Below are 12,698 nucleotides of genomic sequence, written 5' to 3' on the forward strand. Positions count from 1 at the left end.
AGATCAAGAATATGTTCCCACTGCAATTGAGGAGCGGGGTGGGTGTGGGGAGAAGAGAATGTCTGGGATAGGCTTCATGCAGCAAAGGGAGCAGATGAGGATTCTAAGGACTCTCTCCAGGATAAAGAATGTTTGAGGGTAAATGGCCCTGAGAGCTACTTGATTCTCTCTCCCTCCCTCCCTCAAACATCACTAAGAAAACACATTGCACAGAGTGAGGAAAATGCAAAGACCTTCCCTTTGAGGGTTGGCAAGCACTCAGAGTCTGCAGAAACCAGAGCCAGGGCTGTCAGGGGTCAAACAGCAAATGCGCAGGCTCCTCCAAGCCCTTGAGCAGGGAGGCTGGGGAGCTCCTGGCTCTTACAGGTTGAGGAATGTGCAACCATTTCTTTCTCAAGGTCTGTGCTGGCAGCTGTGGATTCAGAGACAGTGGAAGAAGAGGAGATAGCTCAAGGCCAACTGTTGGAATGCCTGCAAATGATCAGCTCTTGGATGAAGAGCAGCTGGGCCCAGGCAAGACCAAAGTGATGCTGATCGGAAAGGGGAAACGCTTTGGAGAACTGGTCAAGGCAGTGTCTCCACCTTCCATTGAAGGCTCCATTCGTCAGAGAGATGTGACCCCTGGAACTGTTGGACGCATTGCTAAGCTTGGAGGATTGGGTAGCATGAGTATCTACCAATGCCTTCCTTTCATCTCCAGCTCACTAGGAAACTTCCTCCCACTGAGGACCTGTCCACAGTGATCTCTGCATTCATCCTCTCCAGGCTGGATCACTGAAACTCAATGTATCTGAATGTCCAAATGATTCACAGGCTCCAGCTATCACAGAATTCAGCTGCCCCCTTCTCCTTGGCTCAGGCTGCCATGAGCACATCAGGCCTGTGTGATGGTCCAAGTCAGCTTCCAATCGCAGTTTAAGGCCTTGCTCTTAAATTTTAAAAACAATTAATGGATCAAGCCCCAGCTACATCTATGGCTGATTTTTGATCTATGAACCACCACGACAACTCCACTGGGGCAATGCAGATCTCAAAGCCCAGGACGAAGCACTTGAGAGCTGGAGATAAAGCATTCCCAGTTGAAGGGATCTGACTATGACACAAAGTTCCAAAGGAAATCAAACAAATCCAGAAAGTCTGACCTTCTGTAGGAAACGCCACCAAACCTTCCCCTTTGAAAAGGCCTTTTCACCATACGACAGACACTCATAGCACTGACACTGCCTTCTACCTCCAAACCCCAACACAGACCCACCCTAAAATCCAAAACCTGACCGCTTCCTCTACCCCAAAACCCCAACACTGACCCTCCTAGAAACCTAAACCCCAGCACTGATCCACTCTTCTACCCAATAAAATACTACCACCTAAAAACCCTACCCTGGAACAAATTGACCCAAAACCCCAAAAGTCAATCGATAAAAGTTTGAAAAAGAAAATCCTATTCCCAAAGTTTTTTACCCTGAAAAAAGCGAGAAGTGCTAGAGACTCCATGAAATCAACCGGGGACTTTGCTAGTGCTATTGATTTTATGTGGAAGGTGCTCGGATACCAGTGATGTCTGGCAGTATTGATACCCATAGATAGATAGCTGGATTAGAACAGCAATTAGGTCAAGGCCAGATGTGAGATCAGGGTTGGCTGTAGGCTAGCTGGAGTTAGAGGTGAAAGCTCAGATTTTTAAAGGTTGCAACATCTACCTGATTTAGGAGCCTGAATTTCATTTTCTAATGGAATTTAGGCATTTAGAAGCCAAAATTCCCTTGACAGCCAATGGGATTTTGGTTCCTAAGTGCCTAAATAACTTTTGAAAATGATATTAGGCTGCACAGCAACACCTAAATAACTTTACAAAACTGGGCCACAATCCTGGCCCCAAGGAAGTTAAGGGGAGTTTTGATTTCACCCTAGGGGTTTGGCATGTCTTAATCATGGACCTCTAACGACTCATAGATCAGTTCACTCAGTGGGTGAATTTCACAATCATAGAATCGTAGGACTGGAAAGGACCTCAAGAGATCATCTAGTCCAGTCCCCTGCACTCATGGCTATGACTATGCATCACCTAAGTCCCACTTCACCTTACGCTGGTCCTCTACCCAGGGGCGAGTTTTCCAAGGTGCCTATTGCTCCACATCTTTGTGCAGGTGCATCCCTGCAAGCTTCCCTTGCTGAAGATCTCACTCCATTCAGAGCTTCCTTTCTTCACCCCCTCCCAGCTCCTGAGGTGTCCATGCTCCCACCTAACCTACAGCAGGAAACTGCAGCCCTGGTAGCACAAGGATGCAGCAGTGTTAGCCCCAGAAAGTTTCCATCTCTCCTTAAGTTGCTGCCTTGAAGAGATTGGGCAAGGTGGTGGTGCAAACATTTGTTGGAAACGATGGAGTTTTGCACACGGCCCTTCCTCAAAGGCCCCTGGCTGACCACAATCCAATAAGGGCCTGGACACTCACGACTAGTGCTCTTGTGAAAGGCTTTTGATTTTCGGCTTTTGCTTTGAACATCTGAAGCACCATTAGGTGCCAGAGGGGCTAAGAGACTCGGGGCACTGAGCCAAGCCTGGCCGTGGCCATATCGACAGGCCGGATACTCCAGCCTGAAGGGCAGCACTAGCCCTGTAGAGCTGGATGACTTTGGCCTCAGAACCCCAGATGGTGCAGCTCTTGGGCGCTAAGAGGTTTATGTGCCCAGAGACAAGTGTCCTTGGAGACTCTCGACTGACACAGCCTAGGAGCTTATTAGAAACCGGGCTCTGAAGGGCTCCAGGGAAACAGGTTCACAAACAAAAATGAAGTGAATTAGACACTTGATTTGTGGCCAGAAGGAGCTGGGGAACTCAAGCATCCCTTCCCCCCTCACCTTCTCTTACCGCAGGTCCCCTATTTAAGTCTCTCTCTGCCCTACGCACTGAGGGGACGTCCAAGTGGCACAGGAGAAGCAGCAAGATGGAAATCAGCATCAAGGAAGCTCTGATTGGGGACCCACTGGTAAGCCTCAGCCTCACCCCTCCTCCCCGGGCTGGGTTTTAGCAAAGGACAAAGGTTACATGAAAGCTACCACATCCCCCGTAACTCATATATTGCTGCTCAAATAGTTTCTAGTGCCCAGCTACGGTTATGGGTCAGTGGCGGATTCTGTCCCTCCCAGCTTGCAGAGTATGGCTCGGCGTGTGAACCTGTGTGTCTGTGTGACTCTGTCTCTGTATGTGTGTGCGCATGTCTCCAGGTGTGTCTCTGTACTTGCCCCTGTCCATAATGATGTACAAGACATTTCACCTGCTTCCTTGGTTCCCCCAATGCCTGTTGAGCTGCCGTGCTCAACTGGGTGCAGATCTGGCTGAGTCACCGATTGCCCATTTCTGAAATGTACCCGCTCTAGCAGCTGTCAAGGGTGCATGAGAACTATTAAATGGTGAACCCCAGAGAGGAGGGGGTATGACCCTGCTGAGTCAACCAGTGCTTCTCCCCAGAAAGCAGGGGCAATTGCCTGAGGCTGCATGGGGGCTATTAGCGAGGCATCTTGCCGACAGAGTCAGCCACGGTGCTGGGATCTAGCTTGCTACTTTAAAAAGCACTTGGAGACACTCTGAATATGGAAGATACTACTTAAAACCATGGCCCGTCCCAGGCCCAAATCCTGTGCCTGCGCTTCATTTCTCTCTGCCTCTCTCTCCCCCAGTCCTGTCTCCTTCCCTGGCTCTCATCTTCACACCCCTTTCCACTCCACTCCTCCTGCTCCCTTTTGCTTTGCATTTCAATCCCCCCTGCAGTGACCCCTCTCTCTGTGTTTGCTTGTGTCCCCAGCACGACAATGCTCTGGATTCAGAGATGGACGTCTGCCCCAGCTGCACTGACTGCTGCCCCAGCTGCCCCAGCTGCACTGACTGCTGCCCCAGCTGCCCCAGCTGCACCGACTGCTGCCCAGGCTGCCCCAGCTGCACCAACTGCTGCCCAAGCTGCCCCAGCTGCACCAACTGCTGCCCAGGCTGCCCCAGCTGTAAGTCCTGCTGCAGCTGCTGCTGCAGCGCCTGGAAAAGTTTCCTGTGCTGCCTCCCTAAGCTACTCTGTCGTCTGCCCAAGTGCCCCGGCTGCCCCCTGCACATCAAGAGAATCCTAATCATCGTGGTGGTCATTGTGCTGATAGTTGTGGTCGTCCTGGGAGCCCTGCTGCTGGGACTGCACGTGACCCAGGAACACACCGAGACTGTAAGTAAGGGGGAGAAGGAGCAGGTGAGGCTGTGCACAGGTGCAAAGGGAGGTGTTAAAATCATGCCCAAATGCAGCAGTTTATAGATGAACAGGGGATAGCGGCAGCTGGGAACAGATGCAATGGGGATCCATGTAGCTGATGGCAGATGCAGCCTTGTGTAGGTGCAAAGGGGACTTGTGCAAAGGGTATGGCCCTGCATAGGTGCCCAGGGGACTGCTGCAGCCCTGCAGAAGAGATCACTGTCTCTGCACCCAAGTCTAGCAATAGGCAGAGGAAGCGGGGACAGACGCACAGAGTTGCAGAACAAAACTGGGGCAGTCATGCACCGGTGCAGAGAGAGCAGATGGGGTCCTCTTCGGTGCAGAGGGGACTCATGCAGTCATTCATTGGAGAAACAGGATTGGCACAGAGGGGACAGATTGCAACCGTGAATGACCAAAGTCAAGGACCAAGCCAGAGGAAGATGTTGCAGTCGCATTTAATTCCCAGAGGGCTGACTGAAATCCTGGCCCACTGGGGACAGATCCTGTCTACCTTGCCTCACAATATGTGCGGACAGCAGGGAAGAGACAGGGAGGCCTTGGTCTGTCGGGTTAGCAGGAGAACATTTAGGAGAAACAAAATCAATCTTGAAAGTGTCTTCCTAATAAACTTACCCTTTCCATTCTGCAAGAGACTCTGGGGCCCTGGCTAGCCTTGAGGGAGGGAACAGGATTGATTATTAGAAGCAACAGAGAAATGAAGAGCAGCTGCAAAATGTCCCTGGGCCCTTTGAAATGGCTGAGCTTCAAAGGGGTTAGAATGGAATAATGTTGCTCTTCTCGATGCAGGGGACCCACAGCAGAGATGATAGAGATCCCATCCCTTCCATTTCCCTCCCCTCCCCACCGCCCTGCTCTCTCTGCTGCTCATTCTTTAGGCTCTATGATCTCCTCCTAGGTTTTGCAAATGACCATTGAGGGGCTGCAGGGGGAAGAGTCTGGACTGCGGCTCTCCATGGACTGGGAAGAAGAGGTGGTGACTTTCCTCATTGATGCAGGAACCCATGACCCGGGCACAGTCGTGTATGACTACAGTAATGTAAGCAGGGAGTGCTTGCTTGGCAGGGGGCGTGCTTCAGAACGGACCCTTGCCATCAGGCCGGGACTGCATTGGATCCTCCTGTCCAGGGAGTGAGGCTGTTTTTAACCCATGCATGTGGCATCTGAGCACAAACATGGCGATGCTGCATTAGAACTGAAGGCACTCGGAGAGACTGTTAGGCTCTGCTGGGTGCCAGCCCCTCCAGGCAAAATCAGAAGGGGTTCCAGCCTCAGTTGGGCTGCATCATGCCCCTGAATGGAGCAGGGGAGTCAGTCCCTGGGAGGAAAGTCCTTGGGTTGCTCAACAGACAGCACTTTGGACAAGTAAGGAGCAGCACCTGTTGGCACACGGGAATCCTGTCTTGGTCTCCTCTTCCTCTGTCATGATGCAGGGTTGGCGGGTGGGGGAGGAACTGGGTGCTGCCAGAGATGCGGAAAACCCAGCTCCACAAGAGGAACATGAACAGAGAGGAAGAGCCAAGTGAGAGAGGGAGTGAATGGGGCTAGAGTTGGGGCTATGAGGGGAGAAGGATGGTGTGTTGCCTTCAGTGGCCAGCGTGGGATGGAAGGTGGTGGGGAAGGGTGCAGGGGAGACAAGCAAAATAAGATGGTGGGTTTGGGTTTGCAAAGCCTCAATTTTCATCTTGCTAAACCAATCCCCAAGGAGGTTTGAACCCAGCTCCTATCTACGCAACCCCCACACATTGGACAGGGCTTGGAGTGATGGCACCGACCCTGGCCCATCTCGAGCAGATGGCTTTAAGTCTCGAAAGGCCCATGAAGGGTCTAGGAGGCTCCTGGGCTCAGCGTCATGAGGGGGATGGAGAGGGGTGACATTGTGGAAGCAGAAGTGGCTGTGCAGTAGGAGAGGGTGAATCAGCTCCGGTGAGTACCGGGGAGCTGCAGTGATGGGAAACCAGGGCTAATAAAGCACCATGTGCTCTGTCTGCAAACAGCTGCTGATCAGCTACAAATCCTGGCAAGGCCGAGCCTGCTACATCACCAAGATGGACAAAGAGAACATTCAGGGCCTGGATACCATTGCAAAGGCATTCCACCAGCATCTCCAGGTGAGCTGTCAGGAATGCAAACTCAGTGTGAACCATGCTGGAAACAGAGGTAGGTATAGGAAAGCATGAGGGAAACGGCACTCATGCAATGCTGAGTCTGAGGCCAACAGAGAATGGGTGTGTGTGTGTGTGTGTGGATGGTGCATCAGGGACACCTGGAGTTATGCACATGCATCAGCTGGACCAGTAAAAACAGCTACACATGCAAAATGGGCTAGTGTATGTCTAGTTGCTGCTGTGTGTGTATGTGTGTGTGTGTGTGTGTGTGTGATTCCACAGTAGCCTCTGGAGTTGAATTGTTCCTCTCTTTGGATCTTTTACATTCACCAGCCGCTGTGAGAATGATTTGCTCTCATAAAGCGCGTGATATATGAGGGCATGGAAATGCTTTGCTAGCACTGACTGGCCCTCAGAGCCCTAAGGGGGGTTGATGGCAAAGAGAAATACTGATGAGTTAAGTGCCTCAGGGCAGACAGTGAGTTAGTGGCAGAGTCAAAAATAGAACCCAGGAGTTCTGATTCCCAGTCCATTAGACCATACAGCCCCCAAGAAGTGGGAGCAGAATCCACAAGTCCTGAATCTTTCATCATCTGCTATAATCACTAGCCTCCACAGACTCCCATATTTATATTCAAATAATTCCACGTCCTATTAAAACAGGCTGTCCTGTATATCTCCAGCTGGGGCAGCATTGCTAGAAATTTTTACTGCTTCAGAAGCAGTGTCCATATGGGAAGCCCTCCAGATGTGGAATCCATCCTCACAGGTGGAGTGAAGGTGTTGGAAATATAGTGGGCACTAGGAGAAAACGTAGTGTGCGTATCATATTGCCATTAAGGATTTAAGATCTAGGGGGATGTCAATAGCCTGTGTCTATTCCTGTTGCAAACAAGGATGCAGGGTGTTTTGTGTGTGTGTTTAATTTTTATTATTTCCTGCCGTAGCTCAAGTCGCTCATCCTGACCCCCGAGCAGGGTGAGGAGGAGGAGCAGAAAGGGTTTCCTGTGACCCTGGCTGATCGCTCCATCCTGGGCACTACAGTTAACATCCTCTGCAGCAACGTTCCCATCTACTGGGCTTAGCAAGGGCTCAGGAAGGTGAGTAGCAATGTGGATGGGTGTCAGAATGGGAGCCGATTGTGCTCAATGGCTGAACAATCACAGTTACCTGCACTGACCACCCACTCCCAACACACATGCACACATGCACACACACACACACACATTACAGTAGAAGCATGTGTGACAGGCATGTCGGGAATGGGTCTTGGGGAGCAGGCACCAGGGGACATGGCCTATGTGCAGACACAGGAGTGAGTTCTTCACTGCCAAGCTGACAGGGTGGATAAAAATCAATGATTTTTAAAAAAAAAATCAAAAAAATTGGATTTTTTTAATTTATATTGGATTTTTTTGATAAAATGCGTTTTGAGGAAAAACCCTATCTAAAGATAGTTTTAATTAAGATACATTATAGCTCAAAGATATCTCATCATGGAATAGGGATTATGCATTATAATTCTATAGTATGAGACAATATATTCACGTAATGTTTAAGAAAAGTTTTGTAAATGAGTTCCAATAATTCATGGATTAGGGGCCCAATCTTATGGGGATCCAGTGGCTTCTGTATAGATTATTTAGGTTAATCTTTCTATCTACCCAATGGGACTCATTGTTCAGTCTAGAAGATACCATCAGAGATGCTTAGTTTTGCAGTTCTCAAACTGTGGATTTGTGTCTCCAGAGATAACATGCTTGTTAACAGCAAAAATGTGTTAAATAAATAAATAATATAGAGAGGTGAGAAATAACAGACCTCAACCCTATTGTCCCTCTGCAAATTTGTGTACACAGAGTCAATCCCTTACCTCTCTCTAAAAGTGCAAAGTTTCAAAAAGTTCAATGAATAGAAGATTGTTGGGGGCGGAATAGATCTGGACAAGGAGAAGAAGTCTGAAGATAAATATGAGAAGGGAGAGACAGGCAGTAGAAACAAGAGTGAACCTGTTTGAGCAGCATATTCCAGAAGTCTTGAGGTCTTTGTGAGTGTAGCCTTCATTGATTTGAGATCTACCATACCATTCTCTCACTAGAAATGAAAACCTATAATGGCAGCAGGCCGTAAAATAGACCCAGTTTGGGAATAAGAACCATTCAAGAATATGTTTGCTGATGATGTTTTAAAGAAAGTCACACCAGTGAACAGGTGGAAGTCACTTAAGCACTTGGGTTCAGAGACTGTTGAAGTGATAATCTCACTTTTAACAGCAGTAGCTTCTTCTGCTAGTGCAGAAAGAATATTTTCTTCCTTTGGACTAATTCATTCCAAATTGAAAAATTGTTTGGGACCTGAAAAAGCAGGAAAGTTTGTTTTTCTTTTCCAGATTATGAACAAACAGGAAAATGAAGGTGAAGACGACTGAGTTAGCTGCAGAAGCCAATATTTTAAGTTTCTTGTGTTGACCTGGCTGACATAGTCGATTTAATTTTTGTTTTTGTTTTTTTAAATATTTCACTTAACTATTTTAGTTAAAAACAATTTTAGCAAAAACAAACCTGATTTTAAAAAACTTGAATGTTTAACTAAATTCAAAAAAACTAATCTGAAAAGTTTTCAAAATAAATCACTTAAAAATGTATCGTGTGTACCTTCGAAAAATGAAACCTACATCTATGTCTGAGTTGTAAAGAATATGTATTAAGATTATAACAACCAGCAAGAATGCACTTTTATGTAGAAATCCATGATTAAATCGAGTCTTCCTGACTAGTGATTTAAATAGTGATTTAAATAAATTTGATTTAAATCAAATCCACCCTGCAGGCTGAGCTGAGGCCCTGAAGGAACAGCTGGCAAATGTTACAGCCTTCAGAGGAAACTATGCATTAGGCTGGAACAGTCCTCCCATAGGCCAACTGAGAGAGTCAGCAGGCAGCTTGCAGGGTTGTACGCCTGCTGCAAAGGGAGTGGATGCTTCATGTTCACCTTGAGACAAGGAGATACAAATCCTCAGCAGCCACACTGGGTGATAGTGACCTCTTGGAGTCGGAGATGCTAGCAGGCCCTTTAGCACAGAGCGGAAGTGACTGATAGAGAGTCCACACTCTGCTGCTCTGGTAGAAGTTATTGTCTGTGTATGAGAATAAGGGGATATTGGCAAAGGCAGCCAGGCCCAATAGCTGCCCAACTCTCCCATTAAACCAATGGACACCTAACTCCCCTTTGTGCCTCTGGAAATCTCTCCCTAAAAGCAGAAATGAGGGAGGTAATGCTAGGGGGCCATCTGTGGCCAAGCAACACTTACAGATCATGATGTTCACAGGGATCATTTTTCACCCCCCGTGTGTTTGCTTTGCGGTATCCATCAAGGACGGCGCATTTCCTGCCTGCCATTGCTTCCGAGGGGGTCCCGGCAGAATGGGAACACCACGTCCTCAGCCAGACCCTCAGCTGTGGCTTTGCTGACTCTGTACCTGTGGGTGATTATGGTGCACCTAGCTCTGTGCAGAACTCTCTCGCTGGCCCCAATTCAGGAAAGCATGACGCACCTGCTTAAGTTCCCCTACCTTCAAAGGGACTCAAGTGGGTGCTTAGGTGCTTTCCTGAATAGGGCAGTTTTCCAGAATCATGGGAACCCAGTTGGAAGAAATGTGCCAATGGGAAGAGGAGTCAGAGGGACTCTGCTATAAATAAATGTACATGGGCTGATCTGTTTGCATTGGATGCAGCGGGCATTTGCAAGGGACACTATAGAATGAGAGGATTGCTTGCCATTCTTTTTAGAGAATAAAATCTACAGTCCCTCACCAACCCCTCTTATTTCTCCTTCTGGGTAATGAGGTACTGTGTCTTCACTTTACATGACCTCATAGCCTGGTGGGCTAGCACAATGTGGCCAGAGTAATGACAGCAGGCACAACTCATAAGACTAAGGGCTTGTCTACATAGAGTGTTAGTCCAGAATAGCTATTCCTGATTAACTCCAGCTGTGGATGCTCTTATTCCAGCATAAAAGTGCCTGAGTCCAAATTAGCTTAATCCGCTTTATGTGCCTTTGGGCAATTAAGATGCACCTGGCTCTATATAGGAGTCACTTTGTGAACTAAATTAATTTGGACTTTTAAAAAAACTATTGTGTCATGTTGCTCTCCTCTGCTAATCAGTGGAGTTTGTTAGCAAAAAACAATTGTCAGAATTTGCTATTTTGTTGAAATTGGAACATTCTACAGGACTGTGTCAATTCTGACAAAATCCCAACAGAAACCAAGCATGTTTCCAATGGAACTTTGCCTGCCAGACAGGATTCTATGAAAAACCTGCTTGGCTCCTTGGCAGACCATCTGGCAGGATGCAGTGAACCCAGGCTCCCAGCTCCTCAGCTGCCTGCCTGGTGGGCTGATGGGAAGCCAGGAGCCTGGAAGTTGCGGGAGCTCCAGCTCCCAGGCTTGTGACTCCTCGCCAGGCAGGACTGTTAGGGTTTCTGGATCCACCACCACCCACCAGATTGTACTACTGTGGAGCTAGGGCTTCAAAGGCTCCCAGGTTCCCCAGCTCTGGGGCAGCCCACCAGGCTGCGTTAGAGCTCGGTGGAGATCAGTAATTCACAGAGAATTTCAAAAATGTTGGTTATCACTCCGAACCAGAATGAAATCTGAAATAGCAAAATCCTCTGCAAAATAGAATTACCGTTCCCCAACCAGCTCTGTATTAGCTGTCATGTTTTACCCTAGAGGTAAATGTACAGGAACTGCTAACAAAAATACTAATTAATGCCAAATTTAATGATGGCTTCTGTGATCTGGACACCTGTCCATGCGGAACTGGACTAGGACCTTCTAATTCATTTCACAAAGGTCACCTGTCATTTTGATCTTTTAGCATTCAAGGGAGAAAAGCAAAATGTATTTAAGCCTGGTTGCAATACAATTGTAAATGGCTATTATTTACTTTGGACCAAAAAACATCCTTGAAGAAGCTTTAACATGGCTTAGATTGTGCAACACACAGTATGCACTGTGATAAGTGTCTTTATTTCCTTCTCCTTGTCAGGCTGTTACCTTGATCAACATACCCAGGAAAGGTGCATAAGTAAATCAGGGCTGTGGAAGTGATCCCTTGGGTTACGTTGGAAGGGAACAGAAGAGAATTCAGAGGATTGCCATTTGGACAGAATAAGAAATCAGGTCCTTCTAATATCATGCAATTTTAATAGTGAAGGCTAGCATAATAAGTCATTCCATAAATCCATTATTAACTACCAGCAGGACAAATAAATTACACTATTAGCCCATTATCTATAGTTCAAACTGAATGCTGCTTGGTAATACAATTGCAGAGTAGGTGACCTAAACATGACAGGCATTCTGAGATAAGTTGAAGGAATTCAAAGCAGCACCTGGGGCTGTGTACTCAGCTGCTGTTTTCTAACCCTATTTTCCATTTGAATGTGATATTTTTAAAACAAATCTACGTATGTCCTCTGTAAACACTTATTCTCTGGAGTACTTGTGGCACCTTAGAGACTAACCAATTTATTTGAGCATAAGCTTTCGTGAGCTACAGCTCACTTCATCGGATGCATACTGTGGAAACTGCAGAAGACATTATATACACAGAGACCATGAAACAATACCTCCTCCCATCCCACTCTCCTGCTGGTAATAGCTTGTCTAAAGTGATCACTCTCCTTACAATGTGTATGATAATCAAGTTAGGCCATTTCCAGCACAAATCCAGGTTTTCTCACCCTCCTCCCCCACATACACAAACTCACTCTCCTGCTGGTAATAGCCCATCCAAAGTGACCACTCTCTTTACAATGTGTATGATAATCAAGGTGGGCCATTTCCAGCACAAATCCAGGTTTTCTCACCCCCCACCCCCCCTCCAAAAACCACACACACAAACTCACTCTCCTGCTGGTAATAGCTTATCCAAAGTGACCACTCTCCCTACAATGTGCATGATAATCAAGGTGGGCCATCTCCAGCACAAATCCAGGTCTTCTCCCCCCCACCTCCCCCCCCCCACAAAAATTCACTCTCCTGCTGGCAATCGCTCATCCAAACTGACCACTCTCCTTACAATGTGTATGATTATCAAGGTGGGCCATTTCCAGCATAAATCCAAGTTTAACCAGAATGTCTGGGGGGGGGTGGGTAGGAAAAAACAAGGGGAAATAGGCTACCTTGCATAATGACTTGGCCACTCCCAGTATCTATTTAAGCCTGAATTAATAGTATCCAATTTGCAAATGAATTCCAATTCAGCAGTTTCTCGCTGGAGTCTGGATTTGAAGTTTTTTTGTTGTAAGATAGTGACCTTCATGTCTGTA

The 12,698-nt window shown here is 47.4% G+C and overlaps 1 protein-coding gene across 1 annotated transcript; it reads left to right on the top strand.

Annotated features, from left to right (window-relative positions):
* The first annotated feature begins 467 nt into the window (after window positions 1-467).
* On the top strand, window positions 468-7,443 carry LOC144257565 (surfactant protein C-like). The gene is made up of 6 exons (XM_077805548.1): window positions 468-660; window positions 2,875-2,987; window positions 4,080-4,205; window positions 5,149-5,289; window positions 6,248-6,361; window positions 7,306-7,443. The coding sequence occupies exons 1-6, from the start codon at window positions 468-470 to the stop codon at window positions 7,441-7,443; spliced, it is 825 nt and encodes a 274-aa protein (XP_077661674.1).
* Window positions 7,444-12,698: the final 5,255 nt, after the last annotated feature.

The sequence above is a fragment of the Eretmochelys imbricata genome, chromosome 26 (genome assembly GCF_965152235.1).
Source record: "Eretmochelys imbricata isolate rEreImb1 chromosome 26, rEreImb1.hap1, whole genome shotgun sequence".
In the NCBI taxonomy this organism is placed as follows: domain Eukaryota; kingdom Metazoa; phylum Chordata; order Testudines; family Cheloniidae; genus Eretmochelys; species Eretmochelys imbricata.